Source organism: Peromyscus eremicus, chromosome X, assembly GCF_949786415.1.
Source record: "Peromyscus eremicus chromosome X, PerEre_H2_v1, whole genome shotgun sequence".
In the NCBI taxonomy this organism is placed as follows: domain Eukaryota; kingdom Metazoa; phylum Chordata; class Mammalia; order Rodentia; family Cricetidae; genus Peromyscus; species Peromyscus eremicus.
This window is the reverse complement of record NC_081439.1, coordinates 132,985,286-133,005,408: the sequence shown is the minus strand read 5'-3', so window position 1 is coordinate 133,005,408 and position 20,123 is coordinate 132,985,286. Positions and strand designations below refer to the sequence as shown.

General features: G+C 40.6%; 2 protein-coding genes and 1 non-coding gene across 4 annotated transcripts in view; 1 reads left to right on the top strand and 2 right to left on the bottom strand.

Annotated features, from left to right (window-relative positions):
• Window positions 1–4,840, top strand: part of Mpp1 (MAGUK p55 scaffold protein 1) — a 31,415-nt gene extending 26,575 nt beyond the window's left edge. Inside the window, exons 10-12 of the mRNA XM_059251043.1 lie at window positions 2,408–2,610; window positions 2,863–2,937; window positions 4,228–4,840. Coding sequence (XP_059107026.1) covers window positions 2,408–2,610; window positions 2,863–2,937; window positions 4,228–4,404 — 455 coding nt within the window. The 3' untranslated portion in view covers window positions 4,405–4,840. The remainder of the gene's footprint in view (window positions 1–2,407; window positions 2,611–2,862; window positions 2,938–4,227) is intronic.
• A 1,063-nt stretch (window positions 4,841–5,903) lies between these two features.
• On the bottom strand, window positions 5,904–19,297 carry Dkc1 (dyskerin pseudouridine synthase 1). Of its 2 annotated transcripts, none has more exons than XM_059250862.1 (15): window positions 19,088–19,297; window positions 18,332–18,399; window positions 17,792–17,878; window positions 15,957–16,048; window positions 15,568–15,752; window positions 14,613–14,677; window positions 13,913–14,039; window positions 13,385–13,515; window positions 12,742–12,885; window positions 10,632–10,752; window positions 9,538–9,656; window positions 8,762–8,865; window positions 8,200–8,332; window positions 7,165–7,302; window positions 5,904–6,757 (listed from the first exon to the last, which is right to left on the bottom strand). In XM_059250862.1, exons 1-15 carry the CDS (start codon window positions 19,101–19,103, stop codon window positions 6,692–6,694), a joined length of 1,596 nt encoding a protein of 531 aa, XP_059106845.1. In that variant the 5' UTR covers window positions 19,104–19,297; the 3' UTR covers window positions 5,904–6,691. The 2 variants fall into 2 exon arrangements, with proteins under 2 accessions (XP_059106845.1, XP_059106846.1); XM_059250863.1 differs by having other exon boundaries at window positions 8,254–8,332; window positions 19,088–19,294.
• Window positions 13,167–13,298, bottom strand: LOC131900293 (small nucleolar RNA SNORA36 family). The gene has a single exon (XR_009376195.1). It is a non-coding gene; the product is annotated as a small nucleolar RNA SNORA36 family (small nucleolar RNA).
• Window positions 19,298–20,123: the final 826 nt, after the last annotated feature.

Below are 20,123 nucleotides of genomic sequence, written 5' to 3'. Positions count from 1 at the left end.
GTCTTGTTCTTGTTTAGTTTAAATGTTTAATTATAAAAACAAATTTTGGGGGTTGAGGAGATAACTCTGTCAGTAAAGTTCTTGGAAAATGTGAGGTCCTGATTTCAGTCTTTGGAATCCACATTGAAAAGCCTGGCATGGTGGCATGCAGTTTTAATCTCATGGAGGTGGAGATAAAAGATCTATAGCCTTCTTGGTAGTGTTCAAGGCCAATTAGAAGATCCAGTCTTAAAAAAAAAAAAAAAAGAGGTGTACATCACCTGAAGAATGTTACCCAAGGGTATCTTTTGTCCTCTATACATGAGTATATGCACACACACACACACACACACACACACACACACACACACACACACCCCTAAAAATTTGGAAACACAGACATGTACTTATGGGGCTAGGGAGAGGGCTGCTAACCATGACAACATGAATTGAATCCCTAGAACCCACATGGTAGCAGAAACTGACTCCCACAGGTTGTACTCTAACTTTCATATGCACATCATGGCATATCACATACACACACACACACACACACACACACACACACACATACACACCACAGTGTGTACTTACAATTGCTTGAAATAACAAAATAACTTGTTTTCTTATTCTCTTATTCCATATAACAGTACCTGTAGTAAACTTCATTTTTGAAAAATTATTAAGGCTGTGTGTAGTAGCACACACCTTTAATCCAACCACTTGGGAGGCAGAGGCAGGCGGATCCCTGTGATTTCAAGGCCACCCTGGTCTAGGAAGTGAATTCCAGGACAGCCAGAGGTACATAGAGAAACCCTGTCTTGAAAAACAATAAGGAAAAAAATATTAAACAAGAATTAAATTTTATGTGTATTACTTTATAAATGATTTCTCAGTGTCCTTTACTGTCTGCTATTTTATAGTCCTTTTATATAGATAGTATATTTAGATAGTGGATACACTATAGTTCTTTTGGCTATTTTACTATTGTTTGATATTTAGGCTGCCTCTAATGCTCATAGAATGTCTTTTAAGCCAGAGTAGTGCTTAGGGAAGGCCTGATCAATCACAGTGACAGATATAAAAATTAAACCAGTAGATAACTCTCCCATTACCAGGTGAATCTATACAGTATAGTTCTTTATATTCTTAGAAGAGATACTGCTAATCAAATAAGAAAATAAGGATGTGAGCCTGATTTTTTTCATTCTTTACTTCTGTTTGTCTTTTTACACATGGATCATTGATTGAGAATTGCTCCTAGGAACATAGTGAGAGTCATACCAGTAGAGCAGAAAACAGATGTCCCAGGAAAGTCTAGAGTTTTTTTTAATAAACAGAAAGAGCCTGAGATGAAATTGTAAGTTGAGGGGAAGGTAAAGAAGATGGCTCATCAGAGGATAAAAAGAAGAGCCTGGGAATATACAATTTATTTATCTCTGCACTAGAATGTTACTCTTAACATTTTAACTCTTTAAAAGAATTATTACTCTGTGTGTGTGTGCATCTGTCAAAGGACAATTTATAGGAGTTGGTTCTTTCCTTTCCATATGTGGTTCCAGGAGTTGAACTCAGGTCATAAGCCTTCTGTGGCAAGTGTTTTTTGTTTTTTTGTTGTTGTTATTGTTTGTTTGTTTTCAAGACAGGGTTTTGCTGTGTAGTTTTGGTGCCTGTCCTGGATCTCGCTCTATAGACCAGGCTGGCCTTGAACTCACAGAGATCCACCTGCCTCTGTCTCCCGAGTGCTGGGATTAAAGGTGTGTGCCACTGCCACCTGGCCTGTGGCAAGTGCTTTTACCTGCTGAGAAATTGCCAGCCCCAACATTTTAACTTTTTAACAAAATGTTTAAACCAAATCAATGTGTTCTTCTTTCCATGTCATAAAAAAAAAAAAAGAAACAGGACTTTGTGGTTGAGTGCTTGCTGCTCTTTAAGACCAGAGTTTGTTTCTTAGCACCCACATTAGGCAGCTCATAACCACCTGTACCTCCAGATCCAGGGGTCTGATGCCTTCTTCTGGCCTCCATGGGCAGAACACACATGCACATACACATATAAACTATTTTTTTAAAGGAAACCAATTTCCATAAATTCTCTACCACAGCCCATAGATTTATATTTATATTAAATTTTAGTTGTCATTTCTGAGTTTCAGTATTCCTGGGTTTGTTGTTTTATGTAGGAAGAATGGTGTGAATAGTCTACATGGGGCTGTCTCTTGAAATTAAAATATATTCTGGGTAGATGGAGAATTTTCTGGTCTGTACTACTACTTCCTAGCATCAGCCCTTCAGGAGTTCATGGGAAGAATATCTGTATTATATTATCTGCCCCAAACATGGGTAGGGTTTCCATACAGACACTTTGGGCCAAGCCATTAATAGATGGCAAGGATCAAGAGCTCAAGGATTTGAGTCCTTGTACACAGATACAACACGACCACCAAGGAAGAGCGAAGAAGACGGAAAGGAGTATCACTTCATCTCAACAGAGGAAATGACAAGGAACATCTCTGCCAATGAGTTCTTGGAGTTTGGCAGCTATCAGGGCAACATGTTTGGCACCAAATTTGAAACAGTGCACCAGATTCATAAGCAGGACAAGATTGCCATCCTTGACATTGAGCCCCAGGTAGGTAGGCGTACAAAGGCAGGAACAATGGGTTCAGCCATATAATGGGGGAAGGGAGTGATAAAAAGCAGAGCTCCTGGAAACCTGGAAGTTCAGGCTTGCTTCCTAACTTTTAGTGGGGTCAGCCTGATGCAAGAACAGTAGTACTGGGAACAATGCAAAGTGGTATTGGGGATTGGTGACACTTATTAGAAGGAATACATTTTGACAGACAGCTGGGATTTTTGTTTTTCTTCCTTCCTCTTTTCCTAGACCCTGAAGATTGTTCGAACAGCTGAGCTTTCACCTTTCATTGTGTTCATCGAACCTACTGACCAGGGCACTCAGGTGGGAAAGGGGTCATGCAAAGTGGGTGGAGGTTTCTAAATCATGGTCAGCTGTTCCTCCATGGCCAAGAAGACAAAGGGCATGCATACTTTACTCATTCAAGAGATAGTTAATAAACAAGTCAGGCCCAGTCATTTGTCCCTGATAATACAGATCTAATGACTGAGTTGGACAGTTGAGTAAATCCTGATTCTGATATGATGTGGATTCATCACAGAGTAGAGGGAGCTATGAAGGACAGAGGTGGCACCAGATCCACCATGTGGTGCAGTATGGCTACAAAGGGGAAGGAGCTTGCCTGTAAGAGTAGCTGTTTCCTTTCCTCTAATAGCATGTCATTTGCATCTTAAAATTTTTTAATTTTTTAGCTAGCATTTTAGAAGTGTGGTATTTCACTTTACTATAAGAGATTGTTTTCTTACTATTGAGAGTTACAATCCCAGCACTTGAGGGGTAAAAGGAGGATCAGGAGTCCAAAGCCAGTTAGTTACATAGCAAGCTCAAGGCCAGTCTGGACTACCTAAGACTATCTCAAAATGCCATTTGAGGCTAGCCTGGGCTAGAGTTCAAAGCCAGTCAGAGCAAATTAGTGAGACTGCCACACAAACAAAACAGCTATTTGTGTTGCTTATAATGTGAATTATCTGGCTGTCCTTAGCTCATTGGGTCAGTGGCTTGATTTTATCATCCATTTATAAGAATTCTGTATTTGGGTCTTTCACTCTGATAATCAGTTACAAATACCCGCCCCCACCCCAACTTGTTTTTCTCTGTACATTTTTACTTTTATGTAGTTAATTGACCACTGGAGCCAGAAGCCTATTATCAATAATCTTTGTCCTTATCCTGGGATTACAACTCTAGTAGCTGTTAAAATGGCTTTTCCATGTACAAAGGGATGAAACTAAGTGGATAATTCTAGTGAAGCCTATGTTAGGTTGCTGCTGGCCTTTCAGAGGGCTTTATTTATAATTAGGGTTAATTTGGGATCCTTTAGTATAGTGGTTCTCAACTTGTGGGTCACGGCACCTTTGGCACTTATCTCCAAAAATTTACACTCTGAATCATAACAGCAGAATTACAGTTATGTTTAAGGGTCATCACAACATAAAGGGTCACAGCATTAGGAAGGTTGAGCCACTACTTTAGAAAGTAGTGACTGTGGATCCCCAATATGGAAACAAAATAGTACATAGGAAACTAGTTAATGTGACCAATACCTGTTAAAAATCTCCCCTTGGCTGCTATGAGTTGGGGCTGCTGCTTCAGCTATGGCTTTCTTCTTTGCAGACTGAAGCCCTGCAGCAGCTGCAGAAGGACTCTGAGGCCATCCGTAGTCAATATGCTCACTACTTTGACCTCTCTTTGGTGAATAATGGTGTTGATGAAACTCTTAAGAAATTGCAAGAAGCCTTTGACCAGGCTTGCAGTTCTCCACAATGGGTACCTGTCTCCTGGGTTTACTAAGCTTACAGAATTGAAGAACCTGTTTCAGCCCCTCCCCAGCATTTGGAATGCCATCCCCCTTGCTTAATCCAAACAGGGCTGCTTCAACTTCTAACTATCTGCAACTGTCCTAAGTATGTCAGTAGGATTCAAGTCTTCTCACTCAGGCTCCTAAAAGGGCTGAAGTTTAATTTTCCTATTTAGATTTCAAAATGATCTCTGGAAATTGGCAGTAAGTACTATCCAAATACAACTGCTGCACAGAAAAAGTAACTCTCCTCATCCCTCTAATGCCTGAGTTCTTTTACCTTCAACTATACTATCTTGTTTTTTACTCTGGGATAAGTATATTCTGAAACTTCCTAAAATGCCCCAAAATCAATCAGCTGTGCAATAGAACATCTGCTCTAGAGAAACCTTCCAAAGCAATAAAAATTCTGCTGTGTTAAGATGCCAATGGCCTTGTAACTGTATTTCCATCTGCACCACAATCCCCCAAAAAGCCAGGTGTTATCTTTTTTGTTTTGTTTTGTTTTTTCAAGACAGGGTTTCTCTGTGTAGCTTTGGGCCTGTCCTGGATCTCGCTCTGTAGACCAGGATGGCCTCGAACTCACAGAGATCTGCCTGGCTCTGCCTCCCAAGTGCTGGGATTAAAGGCGTGCGCTGCCACCACCGCCTGGCGGTGTTATCTTCTTAAACCTCCCAGGCAACATCAACACAAGATGTTTCTCTGGATTTAACATACAGGTAAGGTTTTTTACAACAGTGTCCTTGGAAAACCTGTCACTGCCAATATAGGTCTCTAAGAAATGGTGTTTACAGCCGGGCGGTGGTGGCGCACGCCTTTAATCCCAGCACTCGGGAGGCAGAGCCAGGCGGATCTCTGTGAGTTCGAGGCCAGCCTGGGCTACCAAGTGAGTTCCAGGAAAGGCGCAAAGCTACACAGAGAAACCCTGTCTCGAAAAACCAAAAAAAAAAAAAAAAAAAAAAAAAAAAAAAAAAGAAATGGTGTTTACAGAGCATAAAATTGTCTGCTCTAGGTAGAAGCCACTGTGGGCATTTTTAGGCTTCCTATTAAGTCATACTAGAATGAATGAAAATACATCTCACAGAAGCAGGAGCTTAGAGGTGAGGTGAGGCACTTCATACCTGCCTAGGCCCAGGCTCAGACCTTTTAAACCACAATGTTTAAAACTTCTGCTTGTATTCTTGGCTTTGGACACATATTTAACCAATAATTTTTAACACTCCACCCCACCCTTTCTCCCTGGTCACCCTGCAGTCAACACCAGAACTGGCAGTTTCCTACCAGCAAAACAGTCATATCCCCAACCCTGACACCCTCAAGCCCATCTGACCCACTGGCACACTATACAACACATCTACTTTTCCCCTCTGTTTTGGCAAACACTGGATTTGTAATGATCCCCCTTGAGAGCAGTTGACCGCAGGTGATAGGCCCCAATGCCAATGTAAGACACAGAAACAAGAAATTTAAAAGTAGCAAAAGGAAAAGCAAATTTCAAATAGGACAAAAAAATTCCCAGATTTTTAATAAAAATATTTTCATTTTTGTTCTGCCAGCCTAAGATTATCAATTAGAAAACCCAACAGGAATACTTTTAAAAAGCTACAAATAACATTCTTTTCCTAGCAATGAAAAAATCCATTCTTCAAAAGAAAATAAACATTAGAACAGGAGGGTATAGGAATGCTTTGGCTTCCCCCACAAACACAAGTAGCCAAATGGAATTGGATAAATCCTGTTGTACACAACAGAGTGCTAGCCCAAACACCATGGACACTACCAGGCCAGCAAGACCCATATCTGATACCAGAGCAGCCCTCACAAGATACTGGAGATAAGATTTCCCAAGTGAACATGGTTCATTTATATTCTTCTACTCACAGAAGGTTCTATACCATTTTATTTAGATTTAATTTTTACAAACATTAAAAAAAAAGCAAACTAGGAGAGGACTATCTATGGCATTGTTTAAAATGGCCATTAGTAAACAGCTGCAGACAGTTACTAGGCAGTGCCATGTCTGAAGGTGTGCTCTCCCACTCAAGCAAGCAGAGGGGTCAGTGGCAAAAACTGCTTTTCATCTCTCATATCCTTAAAACAGGACAGGACAGGATAGGATGAGATGGCCACACCCTAACCACTGAGGTCACAAGTGGCAGCTAAAGTATACCAGAACTCTGTACTCTGTTTGGGACCTCTGTTCTACTCCCTCAACAAATGTTTTTCAATAAGGTTTTCATTTCTCCTCCTAGCTGGACATAATGCTTCAAGCGGCTTTTACTATTCAGACATCTTTTCCACCACTTTTACTTTCTTCTTCTTTTTCTTTTTCATGATGTCACTGTCCTAAAGAAAGAGAAAGTAAGTTCAAAATACCCATTGCCAAAACATTTATGACTGTTCCCAAAAGAAATCTGGTAAATTGCAGTCAAATCTGTTCAGGATCTGTAAGGACATTTGGGGTCAAACAAATACTGCCTGTGACCTTCGCAGTGAAGTTCTAGAGATCTACTTTCAAAAGGACACTGAGCAATCAAGATATACATCTTCCCCACCCACCAGCAACATAATTCAAACCATGATCCACTGTTCTAAAATGCTGGTTGCCTCTACTTGTCTATCCAAGGAGAGTGGACAGGGCAAATCCAGAACACAGGGCAGTACCAAAAGTGGCAATGGTAGAACCCTACTCCTGTACCACAATTCCTGTCAAAGACTCAGCCAGCACAAAGGTACCCATGGTTTACACATACCCCATCTCCAGCCTCGCCCCCACTTTCTAGCACGGTTTTAGGCTTCTTATCCTTCTTATTCTTCTTCTTTTCCTTCTTCGTCAACTGGGGAACAACTGGAGAGGTCTCATCACTTTCACTCTCACTCTCCCGCTTCCTCTGAGATTAAAAAAAAAATAATAATTCATCCAGTTAGAAATGTGAGAAGTTACCAAGAAAGATTCCAAGTAAACCCAACAGTAAATTGTGTCTATAAACTTGAATAGTGTCTGATTTATTAAAGATTTGAAAAGACAGTATCTCACTAAATAACAGTACAGAAGGCCATGGGGCATGATGGGTGTGCCAAAGCAGTTTGGGGTATAGAAGACCTTGAGAAACTGTCTCAGTGAACCAACTCCAAGACCTGCAAGTGTTCCCTTAGATGCTCAAACAGGCACAAATCACAAATTCCACCCACGTAGCTTATTACTAGTCACCCAAGTTTATAACTGCAGACATACCATTTGGGGATCTAATGACAGTGGTCCCCCAACCTTGGGAAGCTAAGTTACCATCATATGCTTCACTCTTTTCCTTTAAACAGTGACTGAAGATATTTGCTGGTGTCTTGACAATTCTGTTCCCTGCTGAGTTTCCTCTGGGCCTCTGATTTCAGCACACTTATGCTACCTATCATTTGACCCAGGGTAAAGTCAAATGTGTCACACACATTCCATATAAGGTTACTGCCACAGCAGAGGTAGGAGCCAAGGTCAGTCTGATTTTTAAGCCCACACTCCCTCTACAACAGACATAACACAAATGCCACTGAACCCAATAAGCATCAAGTATCAAACAATATTTGTGTGTGGACCACAGCATGGATAAAGCCTGCCTTGCTAGCTAAGACATGGGGCTGGACTACTTTGTTAAACATTTGGTGTACCTTAGCATTCTCTCTCCAAGCACTTTTTTTTGTGTGTGTGTGTGTGTGTGTGTGTGTGTGTGTGTGCGCTTTGTTTTGTTTTTCGAAACAGGGTTTCTTTGTGTAGCCCTGGCTGTCCTGGAACTCACTTTGTAGAGGCTGGCCTGGCTTGAAGCACATTTCAAACAGGTCATGCCACTCACTTTTATGACTTTTACTGCTTCAGCAGCTAACTGAGGGGCTTGTACTGCTTCAGCAACCAGTGCTTTCTTGCCAGAATCACTGAAAGACAAACAGGAAATATGAGGTTAAATTCTTGGAGGAGCTTTCCATGGTAGTCCTATCATGTCATGTCCCCTGTTATTCAATGATACTTGGCAACCCCTAAAGTTTCCATGAAAATACTGACGCTGAATAGAAGAACCCACCAGGTGTTTTTGCACACTGACTCTTCATAGTCCATACCCTGCCCAGTAGGTAGGCTCAGCCCTATACAGTAGTAGTTACTACCTGGACCAGGCCTAAGAGCCAAGCAAGGAAAAGAAAACTGAGCTGCACTGTTAGGACCTGTGGCCTAGCATTTAGCAGTTGCCCCCCAATAAAACCCTCCATCTCCCCTTGGCTATCTAGTCTCTCTCCTGTCCTCACTTATAATCAATGACCAAATGGTAAGTATACATTACCCCAGTCCCAGGAAAACCCTATCCTTACGTATAGTCAATGTAGTCCTGTTTCCAGGTGGCAGGGGTGTTGTCTGTAGGTTTGCCATGCTTGTCCAAAAGGCCTTGCTTGATCATCATCTTCTTCTGACTTGCCTGGAGGCATTTCAAACATTAGATTATTATCAATACAGAAGTAGCCATTATTATCACACACCGTGACTTAGACCCAGTCTGCATAGACTGTCCAAGGTTTATTTTATGTATTCTCAGCAGGGCTTCATGCCCCTTACAAAACTGTCTTGAATTCTTCCCTCTCCTCTTATCATCATCAATATCTAACCTATTCTTCACAAGTGAAAAGTCCTTGCCCAGATCTACGATGGGATTAAAACTTTCACTGTAGCCGGCAGTGGTGGCCCATGCCTTTGGTCTCAGCATAGAAGCAGGTGGATATCTATGAGGCCAGTCTGGACTACAGAGCAGGTTCCAGGACAGCCAGGGCTACACAGAGAAACCTGTCTGGAAAAAAAAACCAGGAAGAAAAAGAACTTTCACTGTGGATATTCTAGGAACCAAGCTTCACGTTCTCGAGTCATAGTTCACGACCCAACTGTGATTATTTACGTAATTAATGCCCAAGTGTTTCCCTCAACTAGACTGAGAATCTCTTAAGTCCAAGATAGGGCATGCCTCTGCTCACCATCAATAATCTATAGCCCCAAATAATAAAAGGCTATGGCAATGCAGACATACAAAGAGCTGCTTGAGTGGGTATTTAGTAACACAAATATAACCCAGCAAAGGCTACCACCTAGTGTCACTGACCTTTGGACCTAAACCCCACTTGCGAGGATAGGTGTCTCTCTCCATAATTACCCTCTTTATTTTGGCTACTATACCATGGTCACAGGTAGAAATCACTGCTGTAGTCATCAATGCAATAGCTGCAGGCATTAGAAAGAGAAAAAAAAGAATGATTTGGTAATAGATGAGTTCTACTGTTTTATGCCTTCTTAGAACTCATTAAATCCTGAGCTTTTTCTTTGCTTAGGATATATGTGTGGAGAAGAGTCTCCACTACAGCAAGAAGCATTTGAAGTAATATTCAATTTACCAAATTAAAAACCACTCAGCAAAAGCAACTGAAGAAACATGTAGCAAGGCATGTATCTCTGGATAGGTACAGGGATGATGTATAATACCACCCTCAGGTCCATAGAGCATTTAGTTTTAAGAATCTCTTTCCTGCTATGTATCAGAATGGACCTCCCACAGGTACCCCATCTGTTCATATAACTAAGACAAGGGATTCCAGTGATATGACTTATTTCTGGTGCAAATTAGGATATTAAACGAATAGCCTGGATTTAATTGAGAAGGCCACAGAGCACTGTAAATTGTAAGGATTATCAATCCAATAGTAGCTAAGGCTTTATAAATTAAAAGTCACTGATGTGCCAGGCAGTGGTGGTACATGCCTTTAATCCCAGCAGTCAGAAGGCAGAGGCAGGTGAATCTCTGAGTTGGAAACCAACCTGGTCTACAGAGCTAGTTCCAGGACAGCCAAGTCTAAAACAGAAACCCAGTCTCGAAAAACCAAAAAAAGTCACTGATACTAACTACAAGTTACCCGACAGCAAACAAGGAGTGAACTAAAATCTCTCCTTTAATCATCACAGACAGCCATCACTACTCTTACTCTTGGAATTTCACGAAAGAGCCAAGAGCATATAAATGTACAACACTCCTTAATCTATACCTGACTAACCTGTCTGTTCATAAATTATCCATACAAACCCCAGGAGACACCATAATTAGATAAAACTGAGGGACCATGACATGGGACCGGCCTACAATGAGCCTAGATTTGATGGTGCAGAGCCAATTCCAGAAATAATGAGGGCTACTCCCCTCCTTACCCATGCAGATAGCTTCCCCCTTGGTGGTAATGACCACAATCTCCTGGTTGACCTCAATGCCATCCTCATATCGGAGAACACCAGGAAGCATGATCTTGGCCCCATAGCAGATTGCATTCACCTATGGAGACAGTATCACATGAGGGCCAGGTGTTATCCATTATTCCTGTTCTACTTCCATACCAGAAAAGAGCAAGACTACAAGGGGGGAGGTAGCCTGAGAGTGGAAAATAGGAATAATAGCACTGATAGTTCACTGACTACAATGCAGTATGAAGGAACACAGAACAATAACAAACACCTATCATATGCTAGCACTGCTCTAAAATTTTTACATATGCTACAAAATACTAAAGAAAACTTTAAAGATGATTCAACAAGTCTGATGGCCCATGTTCAATCCTAAAACACACATAAAGATGGAAGGAGGAAACTGACTCCACAAAATTAAGCGCTGAGCTCCAAAGACATTACAGTATGCATATGTTCACACATATACATACATCACAACATACACATAATAAAAATAAGTAAGAATGCTTCACTGGTCTATACAAATAGGGTATTGGACTCTACTTTTATCACATGACCCATGAATATTGTCATCTAGAATAATAAACCAAAACTTAGGGGCTGGAGAGATGGTTAAGAGCTTGTTCTTACAGGGGACCTGGGTTTCCCAGCACCCACTCGGTGGCTCTCAAACATATGTAACTCCAGTCCAAGAGGGTCCTTGACCTTTGAGGCCCCAGGTATGCATGTAGTACAGACATACATGCAAACAAATTACTCATACACATAAAACAAAATAAATCCTATCTTAGGTGCCAGAGAAATGGCTCAGCAGGTAAAGGCACTTGCCCTGAAGCCTGACTACCCAAGTTTGAGCCTTGGAATCCACGTGGTGGAAGGAGAGAACCAATTCTCATAAGTTGTCCTCAATCAACCTCCATGTATATGTATGCACATACATACAAATAAAACATAATTTAAAAAAACCTGCCTCAATTTTCTATCAGAATGTTCCACAGAACTGCTCTTGAATCTTTGTCAGGAAAAAATAGTACATTTACTAGAGATGAAGCAATAACAAACACCCAAAGCAACTTGCTAACAAAATTACCAGACCTATTAAATCACATCCACATTTCTATATGGAATTTATTATCCCATAAGTACAAATTAAGGCCACTTCTCCAGTTCTGCGACCCCCAATGCACGTGTATGCCTCTTATCATCTTGTCTTTACTCAATTAGATCTCTTGCTGACCATATTCTAATTTCTCTTTAAATTCACTCAGAAGCCAACAGTCTGACCCCAGCACAAGAAAGGTGCATTTATACAATTATGTGGTTAAGCTTTCTCAGTTCCTGTTAGTGTCACACCTTAATATATCTCTTCAATTTTTCCCCTCTATTATGAGCCACAACATAAGTTTTCAGAAGACTTACACATATTTTAAGATTTAAATATGCTTAAGTATCTAACCACAAACTGTTACACATACAGAAATTTGTCTTTCAAAAAATCTTATGACTATATATTTAAATTATTAGGACCATTTCTAATTACAAGGTAATAAGTAAATATACGATAAGAGCTGATGATCAGCTTAGTGAAGTCTGGATTATATTGTCTCAAATGATAATATACTTTAACAGAAGAAAGCAGCATTTCATTGAAATCCCTACAGGGTAACCTCTAAACTCTCCAGTCCTAACCTTTACCTACTGAAACAATCTTTTATAGTAACTTAAAAAAATCAAGATTATTTTAGGCACAGACAGAGCAACAAATTAAAGGAAGGCAAATTTTTAGATATCATTGATAGTTTAGGACTTGAATAAAGTTGCTTGGGAAAGACTTTCAATGTTAAATTTACATTATTGAAATTCTACTTTAAAGTGATATACCTGGTTTTAACTTAATTTAACAAATCTAGCCATAACTGTTTCCTATTAGTGGCACAAAAGAGAATCTATACAACTAAAAGGGGGGAAGAGTAACCACAAGGAAAATAAAAATACAATAAATATGACTTTATAATGTTAACATTTCATCTTTGGATCCACATTCTCTGCAAACATGGACTCTTAATCCATAACTTACTGCACTATCTTTCATAACCAGACGTTTATGAGATGTCAACAGCTTTTCCAAAGGGTAAACAACACGCCGCAAGTAACTCTCATCCTTATGGTTATCATACAGCCACTGAGCATCGAGTACATCATGCATTGTCACCATGTGGTCCTGAAAAGCAGTCAGATATTAAATTCTGTGTCTTCATACTGTATATCCATCCATCAGACCCCTAAACTTTTTACAACTGAATGTAACTATACATTGTCTTCTAGTCCAGGCTCATCATGAGACTTTAGAATCTACTTTGGGGTACTTGTACATGTTGCCATCTTAGATCTAGGCAGGCACTCCAATTTTTGGTACTGCTAGGGATGGAACCCAGGTGGTGTTTGTAAATGCTTGCCAAGTGCTCTTAACACTGAGTCACACCTGCAAACTCTAAGCAAGATTGGTGTAGACTAGGAAGTGTATAAATAGAGTAATACTCTCAATTCAGTCATTTCCCTTAGCCAATTTCAATGTCCCAAAGTTTAATTAACAGAACAGGGAAGCTGCCCTGAACTGAACTCAACACTTTGGAATCTTTCGTAACATGTAAAGCAGAGTTCTACCAAGGGCAGAGTCTTAAGAATCAGTTCTAAAACTGTCTAGTCCCATAACTGCATACCTTTTCACTCATGACTCCAGAACGCACCCTCCGAAGTTCCTGCATCTGACCACCAACTCCCAGTAGCAAGCCAAGGTGTACACATAGTGTCCGAATGTAGGTGCCAGCTTCACAGCTCACCCAAAAGATTCCTAAGATAAGACACACACACACACACACACACATACACAAACAAGTAGGACCTATTTTCTAAAGCAAATACATGATATTTCCCCCTCTCCAACTGAACCATGATTAGAGAAACCCTGGACATGGTGGTGCCCAACTTTAATCTCAGAGACAAGTGGATCTCTGTGAATTCAAGGACAGCCTAGATTACATACATAGCAAGTTCCAGACCAACCAGAGCTACATAATGGAGAGACCCTATCTAAAACAAACAAAATGATTGGAGTTAAGAGACATAGGGAATAGTGTATGACTACACAACGTCCTCAAAGTTTCTACTCATAACAGAATCCTTGAGAATGCATTCCCACCTGTTGTGGGTCTAAAGCAATTCAGCTTGGTTTAGGCCTAATGACCCACCTAATCGTCTTTCAGGATCATATTCTATCATTTTGCTCTCGTAGATAGTCCTCACTCGAAGCTGCCTCTTTACTGCAGCAATAAGTGGGGGTCGCTGAAACAGGGCACCTGTCAGAGTTTCTAGAGCCTAAGAACAAAGCACAAACCAAAAAAAACAAAAACAAACAAAAAAAAAAAAAACATTCATTATGTGGGCTCATTTTTAAATAAGACAAAAGGGCATATTTAGGGAGTTTAAGGACATAATTCAAATATAAAAGTTTTCTTTCAATAACTTAAGAGCTAAAGGCCCTTTAGTTCAGTTTCCTCTTCTTCAATTGAGGAATGGCTCAGCATAGCGTGAATCCTAATTGGTCTTAATAATAAAAGCCCAGCTATTGGGGTAATTTCAGGCTTAGGAGTTGGCGAGGTAAGAGGTGGCTGTGGCTTGCTCCTTTGTCTCTCTGATCTTTCAGCATTTACCCCAAAATCTGGCTCGGTCTTTTATTATTAGACCAATTAGGATTCGCACTATAGCTCAGCGCTAATCAGAACTTCTTCCTGAGGAAAGATATGACCGGTTGTTCTCCACCCAGGAGGCTAGGACAGCTCATAAAAGGGTACAAGATCTACTAACCAGGAAAACTTCCCTGTTTCTAGATATTTAGGAATTCAGACACCCAAATCACCAAAGGCATCTTCCCTACAGTTATAGACTTACCCTAGAAAGCTGAGTACCCCCTTCAATAGCATTGTGCAGCCGAACAATTCCCACATACTCTTTGCCTGAAAAATGACAAAAGAGTACTCAGGTGTGGCCACTGAGTTTTCTGTTTTACATTATGTTCTACCACTGCCATTTTACATGGTAGAGGCAGCAGGGAATCACATTTCAATAAAATCTATACTGACAGATTTCATGTTGCAGATAGGGAAGAGAAATGAAGTTATTTTTTTCTTGGGTCAGGCATAGCACATGCCTACAACCTAAACCCAGCAGTTTGGAGGCCAAGATGGGAAGACTGAGGTTTCCAAGGCAGCATGAGCTACACAGCAAAACCTTGTCTCAAAAAAAGAAAGGAAGGTAAAAAGAACATACACACACTTTAATGCCAAATGTGATGGCAGATGGAGTACCTACTGTTTAGTCTGACTGGAAAACACCTTGCACTTTAAGAATAATTTTCTCCAATAAAAACAATGGAAAGACACTTGGGATAGAAGCATGACCAGAGAGTTAAGCAGCAGCAAGCATGCTGGGCAGTGGTGGCACATGCTTTTAATCCCAGCACTTAGGAGGCAGAGGCAGGCAGATCTTTTGAGTTTGAGGCCAGCCTGGTCTACAGAGAAACCCTGTCTCAAAAAACAAACAAAAACAAAACAAAAAACAACAAACAATAAAAAACAACGGCAGCAAGCATAGAACTGGACATGACCCAGCAACAGGAATGGACTAGTTAGTTCAATATACACATGCCTAGTGTCTGGACTTTTAAAAAAAGAACCACCGGATTTTGGCAGAGAACAGAATTATTATATAGAAACCAAATGACACTCCTGCATTAAGATTTTATTTTCTAAAGAAAGTTTCCAAGAGCCTAAATGTAGAAGTGAAACAAGTACAGAATGTTTACCAATCACTAAAGAAATAGCCCCCTACTCTTTCTTCTACACACCTGCACTCTGTTGTGATTTCACCAAACGAGTAGCTCGTTCAATGCACACAATTAAACAACCAGTCACTTTGGGATCTAGTGTGCCACTGTGGCCTGTCTTCTCTACCCGAAGTATTCGTCGGATCCAGGCTACCACCTCATGGGAAGAGGGGTTAGAGGGCTTGTCAAGATTAATGAAACCTGTCCTAGAATAGAAAAAAAAGTAATTGTACCACCTGTTCTTATGGTCTAAAAACAGTGTGAAGAGTTACAAAGAAAAGCAAATCACATGTATAGACTATATATTCAGGGCAAAGCTGTTCTAAGCTGCCACTACTTCCATGAATAACTAATGTGAAAGCATCAGTTTCAAAATAATTTGTTTGGACAGAGCCATTCACCATGCTTACCTGATATAGTCCCCAATCTCCCTCTTCAAAGGATTTGAACCACAAGGAATAGGTGTATAGTGTGCTGTTCTTACATTTAGCTTATCAAAATTCTAGAAAGCAATAAGATAAGTTTAATAACACGTCGATAGAAGTAAAACAAGAGTCAGTAAGTACCACCACCAACCATGCATGGCAGCCCTTCAAGTCCATAAATGTATAGTTTTGTTCCTATTATTAACACCACTATTAAGCCTTCTTATATACTGGGGAAACTCCCAATACTATTGAGAAAAGGACAAATCTGAGAATTTATAGTCAATGCTCTAAAAAGACCTGTTGAGGGTACTATAAAACACAAAATAGCTTTGACTTTCTCAGATCACCCAAATTGAAGATGGCTGGCAACTTTCCTCAACATGAGCAGTTTGGTTCTGCTCCAGATACCTACTACCTCTGCTCTTTATCTGTCTGTTCCTTTTCAGTCTCCTGCCTAAGGCTTAGCCACCAGTTAGGAAGAATTCACCAACTGAAGCCCATCTTGATATATCAGTTTAGTTTCATTATGCGTACTACAAATAGCAATGCTTGTTTAATTGTCTCTCCCATCTCTGTGTGCTAGCTATTTTTCCAGGGACAACATAAGAAACGCAGATGCCATTCAAATGATAGTGAATTATAATCAAGCAGAAAATCAACTTAGTTGAATGATATAAACAAACCTCACTATTTTACCAATACATACATATGATTTATTAAAATTCTTGGTCAGGCCAGTGAGATGGCTCAGTGGGTAAGGATGCCTGCTGCCAAGCCTGACAACTCAAGTTCAACTTCAGGAACTCACATTGTAGTTGAGAATGGACTTCTGCAAGTTGTTCTTTGACTTTCACATGCATGTCATGTGTGGTGTGCTCCCCCTGTGCCACCCACACACTCTAATAAGTGAAATAAAAATTTATATTTAAAAACCCTCTTTGGGGCTGGAGAGATGGCTCATTGGTTAGAGCACTAGCTGCTCTTCCAGGACCCAGGTTCAATTCCCAGCACCCACATGGCAGCTCACAACAGTCTGTAACCCAAGTTCCAGTGGGTCTGACATCTTCATACAGACATACATGCAGGCAAAATACCATAAAAAATAACTTTAAAAAAAAAAAACCTCTTTGTTAAGAGATGTCTCAACTTTATAGCTGGTATCCATTTTGTGAAAATTATAAATTTTAGTTCAACCCATTATTCAATGTCACCATTTAAATCCCTAAATGATAATCATAAAATCTATGACATACAAGCAGGAACCGTTAAGCATGCTTCATAGAATACCTGCTATAACTCCCAAAACATCATCCAAAGAGAAAATATCATGAGCAACTAATAGATTCAATGAGGTTAGTTAAATGTCTAGCCTAAGGTCACATACAATCTTGATTCAAAGGTGTCTGGCTTCAAAACTCATGTTCTTAGGCACTGAAACATTCTACAAGACATGATTTCAGATGTGCAATTGTTTAAAATCTGACAGCAATTAACATTTTGGTGATGTACTATATTCCAGAACAACATTGGATGAGTTACAAATTTAAATAAATGAGTCCTTCATCTCAGATACATTGAAAAACTGTCTTAATGCTGCATCATTTGGCAGTTTTCTAAATGTAAAATATGCTGGCACTAGGCATTCTTTTTTTTTTCTTTTCTTTGAGACAGGGTCTCTCTACGTAAAGCAGGCTGGCCTGGCCCACTGGGATTAAAGGCATGCATCATCATGCCCAGCCCAGCAGTAAGCACTCTTTATTAGCTGTTTAATTAGAAATATGAAATTCAAGCATCCATCTGATACACACAGCACATACCTTTAGTAACAAGGGCCACTGAGAAGTGTCCAATTGAGCCACTTTGGATTCTGGTTTGATAAGAAATTCTTCAGCATGTTGTATTTCCTTCAATAGAGCAGAAACATATTATCTTCTCACCTGACTTTGGGCAATTCTAATACTGGGACAGAAGTGCACCCTTTTAAACAAACAAGGGGGAAGGAGGAGTGTAGATTTCTGAAAGGTGGGTGTCAATAGGACCTCTAAAAGTGAATTGAAAAAGGAGTTCACTAAACTCTAGGTATAGTGAGTTGAGTCCAATATTTTAAAAAAAACTGTGGGTCTGCTGATGGAATAAGGAAGAAAAATTCAGGGAGAACATTTCACCATTTAGTAAGCCATGCATGATAGAAAACTTCTCTGGGAGTTGTGTTATTTCAGGTTTTGCTGATTCTACATAATGACCACTAAGTACCAACATATTGCTTGAGAATATTTTTAAAGCATTTTCCCCCTTTAATGTGTTTGAATTATCTCAATCTCATTCATTCAAAGCAAAGTAAAACATTTCCTACTCACAGCTACATCTTCTTCTTGTAATGGCTTCCGGTCTTTTTTCTTCTTATGCTTCTTTGGGAAAGTAATTACTACAAGAAACAAACTCAAGATTTGGAGATTTCTTTGAAAACTAAAACCAAAGTTTAAAATTAAGTCTAAACAGGACAGACAGAAAAAAATATTAAGTCTAGCATTACTGAAGAAAACTTAAGTTTGTGAGGCCAAACACTAGATGGCTTGGCTAGTAAATTACTCTAGCACGTGTTGGTTTCCCTTCGTGTTCTCCACGTGGCTGTGCCAAGGCCAAATATACTTAGGGAAGGGAAGTCCACAGGCTGGAAAGTTCCACAAATAACCACTGCACCGTCCATAAGGGCTTGTGATCTCTTAAATTTTTCTTGCAAGTGTGAGTTACACTCGCTCCCGGCTCCTTTACCCCTTCCTTTGCTACCCTCATTTCAGTAATATCCTGTCTAGTGGCAACAGAAATGCTACCACGTCTCCTTATCACAACACAGTCGCCTCCACGGCTGAGATGCCTATGGAAGGGGACCGGGTGTAGTCTTTTGCGCGAGGCCCGGACCTAATGGAGCCTAGGCACTGAAGGGTTCTCGCACTCGTGCACTCGCCTATAGAGCTCGGGCCTAGCGGCGACGCGGCCAAAGTGAGAGCTGTAAAGTGCAGAACCGCGGATCACAATACAACCTCACTATCACTAGCTCAGGGGTTATCAGGAGGCCTCGCAGGTCTCACGACACGGCCAGCCGTAACCCTTACCTTCTGCATCCGCCATCTTGCACCGCACCGCGTGCGTCCCGCCCAAGCCGCCACCAGCTAGAAACAGCAGATATCTACCATCTGACGCCCGTCAGGCCGCCGCTAGGACCCGCCCACCGTTGCACCGCCCCTAGCTTGATGGGACAAGCAAAGGGAAGTGGCGAGGAGGATGGGTAGGAGGGGGGGGGTGGAAGAAGTCTCAAGGAACGCGCGGGCTGTCTGCTCAATCCCATTGGCTGGCCCACTGATGTGCGACTGCGCATGCGCCTGGAAACTCCTCCCAACTCATGTATCCGCTTTGGAACCTCTAGGAGGCGTCTACAGCGGCAGTCTGGAGCGGGTGGGCGTACGCTAATGTCGCGGTTTCAATCTACTGCTTCAGCACCTACTAGTGCTCTATAAATATTATCTAGTGCTAACTCATACCGACATTTTCTGTTTGTTACCATGCCAGTCTCAGTTGAAAAAAAGCATTGAAGAATAGAGTGAAAGTGAAAGCCGTTTACTTCTTGAAATCCCTATCAAGTTATGACTGTTTTGGCCAGTAGGAATTGAGTGTGAGCCTCGTGTGAACTTTTTAAGTTTTCTAGCAGCCTCATCAGACTAAAAAGAATGAAAATTATTCTCAATAGTTAAATTTACATAATCCTGCACATCTGAAATGTTATTTTAACATGGAAGCAATATGTAATATTTTACTTTTTTTCCTGCATGAAGTTTTTCCAGTGTGTGTCTCACATTTAAACTACACACCTCAGTTCTAACTCCACAGCCGGGATCTAGTGGCTGCAATATGTAACAGCCAGGAAGTAACAGCTCCAGGATTGAGCCTCGACTTTTGTCTGGTAGATTCTTCTGTTATTCCGTGCTGCTGTATTTCATGTTAAATCTCTGGAATATCCTCCACCCTATTTCCTATTCTACCTCGGTAGATTCTTTTGACTTTCTGGATACATAACCTAGCTCTAGTGAATTTGATAAATCATTAGTTATCTAATACTTCATTGTAAATGGAATCGTTTGCCAGTAGTTTTCC

Bases quoted from the DNA above. Each gene is read 5' to 3' on its own strand.
- Dkc1 (XM_059250862.1), bottom strand. The intron at 16,049-17,791 runs GTATGTGCTGTG...ATTGCTTTCTAG, and splicing joins AGTGGCCCTTGTTACTAAAG to AATTTTGATAAGCTAAATGT. The intron at 13,516-13,912 runs GTGGGTCATTAG...GTCTTATCTTAG, and splicing joins TGATCCTGAAAGACGATTAG to GAATCTTTTGGGTGAGCTGT.